The 7,073-nt window shown below is 30.5% G+C and overlaps 1 protein-coding gene across 1 annotated transcript; it reads left to right on the plus strand.

Moving 5' to 3' along the window:
* The first annotated feature begins 439 nt into the window (after positions 1-439).
* LOC102586151 (neurofilament medium polypeptide-like) lies at positions 440-2,869 on the plus strand. The gene is made up of 5 exons (XM_006347281.2): positions 440-605; positions 706-931; positions 1,011-1,225; positions 1,341-1,428; positions 2,127-2,869. The coding sequence occupies exons 1-5, from the start codon at positions 597-599 to the stop codon at positions 2,615-2,617; spliced, it is 1,029 nt and encodes a 342-aa protein (XP_006347343.1). The 5' UTR covers positions 440-596; the 3' UTR covers positions 2,618-2,869.
* Positions 2,870-7,073: the final 4,204 nt, after the last annotated feature.

Here is a 7,073-nt window from a genome sequence, read left to right on the forward strand (position 1 = left end):
ATATATTTTGACAAAATTATAGTTAATTTTATTTATGCGTATTTGGTACTAAAAATAAAATCAAAATATTATAACCCAAAAAAGTTGTTTAAATTAATTTTTTTGTAGTAGTGAAAATCGTAGCTAAAAATAGTTCTCCATGGGTTTTATTTAGGACATAAAAGTCAGATTATATTTGTAATTATATTCATTTATTTATTTTAGAACGAGTTTAAAAATATAAATAATCATTCATATAAAAATTCTTTCATCAGTATCATGATTAATGTATAGTTCATCTACCAAATACTAATAACTTGCCTAGTCACTAATCTTTGCCTAACTACTGACCATAATCCCACTACCCGTTAATACTAGCATTTTTTTTAAGGGTGCCAGAAGTATGATGACTGTATTTCCCTCGCACGTGCCACCTATATATAACAGCCACGCTTATTACGCCGCTATCAAACTGTGCAACTGAGTGAGTGCTCTTTCTCCCTTAGATCTGATGCTCCATCACTAGCTCACTTCCCCACTTTTTCTTTTCTCCATAAAAAGAGAAGAGAGAGAAAAAACCAAACCTGTAACAGCTACATTTCAATTTCTGTTTAACAATGGGAGAGGTCGATTTGCTTTCTCTTCGTTCTTTTTTTTTTCTTTTGATGGTTGTGATTTTTGATTGATTGATTTGGCTTTGTGCTTATTAATAAATTTATTATTCAGGAAGAGAAGAAGGTAGAAGAAGTGAAGAAAGAGGAGGCACCGAAAGATGAAAAGCCAAGCGACGGCGGTGGTGGTGAAGAGAAGAAAGAGGAAAAAAAGGCGGAGGAAGAAAAAAAAGAGGCAAAACCTGAACCTCCACCACCACCACCGGAAATTGTTTTGAGAGTTTTCATGCATTGTGAAGGTTGTGCTCGTAAAGTCCGCAAATCGCTCAAAGGATTCCAAGGTACTAATGATTTTTTTATTTTATTTGGATGATTGATATAGAAATAAATTGAATGATTTTTTTTTATTTTTTTTTATAGGAGTTGAAGATGTGTTGACGGATTGCAAAACTCATAAGGTTGTAGTGAAAGGGGAAAAAGCAGATCCGTTGAAGGTATTGGAGAGAATACAGAAAAAGAGTCATCGTCAAGTTGAGCTTCTCTCTCCAATCCCAAAACCACCGGCGGCGGCGGCCGAAGAGCCCAAGAAACCGGAGGAAAAAGAAGCCGTTAAAGCCGAAGAGAAAAAAGAGGAGGTATATTTATTTATTTTATTTAGTACTCCCTTATTTAGTCTTTATTTCTCTCTCTTTATTTGTTTTTAATGTAAAAGTCATATATGCAAATGGTTTTCTGTATTTGTTTGTGCAGCCTCAGGTGATTACAGTAGTTCTGAAAGTTCACATGCATTGTGAGGCTTGTGCACAAGAAATCAAAAGACGTATACAGAAAATGAAAGGCAAGATTATTTAAAAATTTGGTTTTAATTTTAATTATTTTCATCTCTTTTTGCTTAATTAAATTACTAAGTACTACTATTTTGCTTTCTGCTTGTGTTTTTGTTACACTTTTCAGCTGTATTTGTTAAAGAAAGTTTTTTTTCTTCCTTTTTGGATCTCTAAAATAGCATTGGATACTTGAAAGGATTCTATACCACCTTTCACTATCTTACATTCTTTATATCAGTAGGGAATAGAATATTCAATTCTTAATAAGATTCTCTTAAAATTCTTCAATTTTTGAGTTTAATTTAAATCACATGTCTTCCACTTACTAAATATATTCACTTGATAAACTATTAATTTGAATCTTTGAAATCAATAACTAGTATTGACTGTTAGGTATCATCAAAAGTTGCAAGTAACTTGGGAAATTGATACCATCAAGCTAGCCTTAGGGCTCCGGATGGTATAGAAATCTGTTAAAATTGCAAGAAATAAGTTAAGAGTAGTAAATAAATATTTTTTTGCAAGTCATTGTTTTTGTGTCTGCTACTTCGACAGTAGCTGCTTCAGCTTCCCGTCAAATTTTTGATATTCCTTTTTATTTAATGACATCTTCTTTTGGGTATCCAATGCTAAAAACCTTAAAGTTTAGACTTATGGAGTTTGGATTCAGAATTCGCCTTTGATGTTAACTTTTCTTGAATTAATTTAGGTGTGGAGAATGCAGAACCGGACTTGAAAAACTCACAAGTGACAGTGAAAGGTGTGTTTGAGGCAACAAAACTAGTGGAATATGTAAGCAAAAGGACTGGAAAACGGGTAGTTATTGTGAAAGTAGAACCTGAACAGAAAGCGAAGGAGGAGGCTAAGCCCAAAGAAGATAAAAAGGAAGAGAAGAAAACCGATGACAAAGAAGTGAAGAAAGTTGAAGAAGGTGACAACAAAGAGGAGAAGAAGGAAGAAGCAGCCGCACCAGCTAAGGAAGAAGCCGTAGTAGCAGCTGCACCAGCTAAGGAAGAAGCTGTACAAAACGACGTCGATCCAATAGTAGATGTGAAGAAGAATGAGTTTTATTACTATCACCATCCTCAGAATCATCAGCTGTATAATAATCCACAGAGGCTTGCACATGAAATGTTTGCGTACCCTCCACCTCCGCAGATTTTCAGCGATGAAAATCCGAATGCATGTTCCGTGATGTAAATTTGGAGGGACGTGAGGGGTAAAAAGGGAAATGTACGTCCAACCCCTCTTGTGGTGGTGCTCTTCATGTGAGGCTTTGTTTTGGGACTCGCTAAGTTGCAAGTGATCTGCTAGACAAATACTGTAGAATTTTGTGAGGCCCTTTGTACTTTTTTTTGTTTGTTTTGGTTTTCTTTATGTTGTTATATACTCCCTATATGTAATGATACAATAAACAGTACTATATGAAAATTTTAAATATCGTACTTGGAACTTCAAACTTCAAAGTTGTTTAATCTTCTGAGATACTGCACCCTGCTTGGTGCTCTCTCTTCTTAAAAATATTAATATAATAACAAACTCGTCTAATTTTATAAGTGGAGTTTGACGTGAATATAGTTTTACTCTTTGTATGGTTAGATTAGGTGTTGTTAAACGGTCACATCTTTGGTGGTTGAATATTATAATGCGTGAGTGATATTCTTTCGATCCTTTTATTGCCAACGGAAAACTAACAGTTGGGTAAAAATTATAATGGCGTGTTGGTTAAGACAGGAATGTTCATTCACGATGTAAGCTTTTCTTTTGTAATGATAAATATGTGATATTGTCTTATAAATCATGATTTGCAAATAACTATTTTTTTTGTGTAAACAAACCAAAAGATTGTATTGTTAAATGTTTAGCTTGTTATAAATTATAATGGACGGTGGACCTTAGATTCTGATTTAACTTCAAAAGTTGGCATATGAGGTGATAATTATTCTAAAGATGTGATTAGTCATGATATAATTTAAGATAAAAAGGTATGAAAAACGAATTTTAGGATAAAAGATTAGTAGATAACTAAACGATTTTCTCTTTCCAACTTGGTTCTAGTTTAGACTTAAAAGCATCTTGAACGATTTTCTCTTTCCAACATGAATCTAGTTTAGAGCATCTTGTCTGCTCCCCTCTTCTAATTATCATTATTAGTATTTTTTTATGTACTTCTACTTTCTAACTTTTTATTTTGAAAACACTTTTCGTGAGTAATAATCTATTGAAAATAACTTTTCTACCCACACAAAATAGAAACAAAGTCTCTATACACCACTCTTCTCGCACATATTATATAGGATCGGGCTATATATATTGTTGTAATTTCATATAAATATACCGAGAAATCCACATACCACCAATATGAGATAATTTTATACTTCTACACACTCAACCAAGCAAACTAAAGAGTGAACAACATAATTTCATTGATCAATAACAAAAACCAAAATTTGAGGATTGAGATGAGTATGACTATAATATATAGAAAATCAATTTTAAATCTAAATCAATCCCAACAAATTATGTTAACCACAAGTATATTGTAGGAGTGATAAATATCCAACTTTATGACCATATCTTTAGAATGGACATATCAAGTTGTAAAAGTAAGTTGATATCAAAACTATACATAAATAGGGAATGATCGGAGTGCGATTGCATATTTTGTTCTTATATTGCAATTGGGAATGCACTGTGGTGGGGTGGGGGGTGGCAAAACTTTATATCGTTACTCAAAAATATGACAACTGACATAAATCCACCAATCTCTTTAGTACAGATAATGTTTCCCTCTTCATTCATCAAAATAATTTCTTTTGAGCTAGCTACGATATGGTCCACTAAATTGTGATATGAAAAGACACTTAAGTTGAATTATAACCTAAAATTAGTTCCACCTTTAAGTTCGAATTTTAGAAATGAAAATTGAAACAATTTGTGAACTATATGAATCAAAATTAATAAATTTTATATACTCGATAAGTATACAAACAAAAAAAAAAATAACCCCAAAAGGCCGAAACTTATTCTTTTGTTTGTCCACAAAATAATGTTTCTATATGATTGGTAAATGCTGCAACAATATTGGTTTAGTCACCATTAATATTTGTAAATAGTGAAGCTGACGAAATAGGGAGACATTTGTTTGAGAAGTATTTCTAGTCTAGAGATATAGGTGTAATGATTTTCACTCACAAATTTTCAAAAAAATAAATAAATAATATATATATATTTATTATTATTATTTTTTAATTAAATTTTTGGTCATTGGACCGGTTTTATTAAACTCTTAACATATATATATGAATTTCATGTTAAAAAACGAATGAATCAAAACACTCTTAACTCTAACAACTTTTTGTTTCGACCTCAATCAAGCAAATAGGAAAAGAGCATGTTAAGCACCACCGACATGGTTAGTGGGATTGCTTTACTCTTAACTAGAGGTGGTAAGAGTGTCACTCCTGAATGAGCCCTAGTACAACATGCGATTTAAATTTAGTTGGGGCTCTAATATAGACTCCAAATATTTAGTGGGAAACAAAAAAAAAAATACATGCCTTGATCTCATGGAATTACTCATTAATTAGTTTCTGATTATTATAAAGGGAGATAACCAATGGATATATATTACTCATTAATTAGTTTCTGATTTTAGGTGCCTCACATCCCAGCAAATGCAAATAAAAAAAAAATGGGAGTACCTTTGATGAAATAATTAATTAATTATCCTATAACTTTTGATGACAAAGTACAAAATTCACGGCCATGAACTTGTGGTCATTGTCTCAAAGTACATTACAGCCAATGCAGATAATTAATATGTGCACATGTTTCAAATTCTCATTTTTGCTTTTCAGTTTATATTTATTTGTAAAATTCCACTTCTCGATAGTTAAATAATGTATTAAATTATGTTATTTTTATTTCAAAAACCAATACTAAACTAACTCCAAAAACGTATACTAATAACTTTTAAACTACATAGCTATAAGACACATCAAGTAAATTAGTTATGGATTATATGAAAATTCAATTAGCTAAGAGTAATTTAGTGACGAATTAGCTAGGAATTACTGATAAATTCCATAGCTAATTTTATGTTTTTTAGTAGAGGTATGGATAATACGGAGAGGTCTAAAAACAAAATATATGAGTTCATATGAATTTAGTAGCTCGTATATTTATATATTTAAAAAATCTCTAAATATTTATTTATAAGCTCAATTGGATTGTTACCTTGATCATAAATTATATATGTTACACCCGCCAGTGGTGGGGTTGTATATTTCTTATCATGATTTATATGAGTGGAGTCGTTGATGGACGCAAAATGAATAATTGTCCTTTGTCTCTCTTGTAATCTACAGTTGCACTCGATATGATTAATTTTGTGAAAGCACTTTGAGAAAAGTTATATACAGATCCTACTAATTTGTAAATTTTGAGATAATATTGTTACGTACTTACGTTGCCTCACTTTATATCTGCTTTATTTATTTTCTTCTTTATCTTTGATTTAATTTTATCAAAGCTTACATCAGTTAATTAGGTCCCTTTTTGGATAATTAGTGGAAATTACTTGCCCTCCTTAGGTACCGAGAAAAATAATAATATAAAGTAGTGTTTAAGATGACATGTAATAATCTTCGAAATAAATTTGGTCATATGTGAAGAGAAGTCCAGTTACAGTGCATTGGATGTTATTATGCTTACCGTCTTCAACTCGAATTATATATGTGAATTTGAATGAGAATAGTACATAATGATCCTCTTTTCAATCTGTTACAATTTTCATCTCGTACAATTAACTCTCAAACCATAATGATCAAAGAGATAAATTTTCACAAGAAGGTTGTTTAGGGCATCTCCAACCCAATCCTCTATTTTACTTTCCAAATATAGAGTTCTCTATTTTTCAGACAATCAACTCCAACCCAATTCTCTATTTTACTCTCTAAAAAAAGAATATTTTTCTCTCTCCTCAATATTATATTATTATTTATATTTCATTCTTATTTTCTTATTTCATAATATAAATCATTTCTTCTTTTTGCAAATAATCACTCTATAATCTTTACGTAATACAATTTTTTTTTTCAAATTCTTCATTAATATAAAATTATATTTTATTCTAAATTTCTAAATAACATAAATTTCAATACATATTATAAATAATACATATTAACGAACAATTCAAATAAAAATGAACTCATTGATGAAATATAATTGCATCATAAATATTGTATTATCGTAAAATTTATAAATACTCAACTTTTAAGACTATTAGGTTACTCTCATGAATAGGGGTGTGCATCGGTCAGTTCAGTTTTATGTATTATCAGTTCGGTTTATCAGTTTTTGGTTTTTAAATATGTTAAACCAATAACCAAACCAATAATATATTTTTTATCGGTTTTGGTCCTTAACGGTTCGGTTTTCGGTTTAACCAATAAGAAAATATTTATAAAACAAATATATGACTTTTCTAATAAATTTGATGCGAAAACACAATAATATAACTTTACAAAGCTCATAAATAGAAACAATAATAACAAAGATGAAAAGAACTATACAAGCGTAACACAAAGAGAAATTAAGAGGAATATGGTTCTTACTTTAGATTTTAACGTTTTTTATAATGTGAAATTGTGAA

This window comes from Solanum tuberosum, unplaced genomic scaffold (assembly GCF_000226075.1).
Source record: "Solanum tuberosum cultivar DM 1-3 516 R44 unplaced genomic scaffold, SolTub_3.0 scf00087, whole genome shotgun sequence".
Classification (NCBI taxonomy): Eukaryota; Viridiplantae; Streptophyta; class Magnoliopsida; order Solanales; family Solanaceae; genus Solanum; species Solanum tuberosum.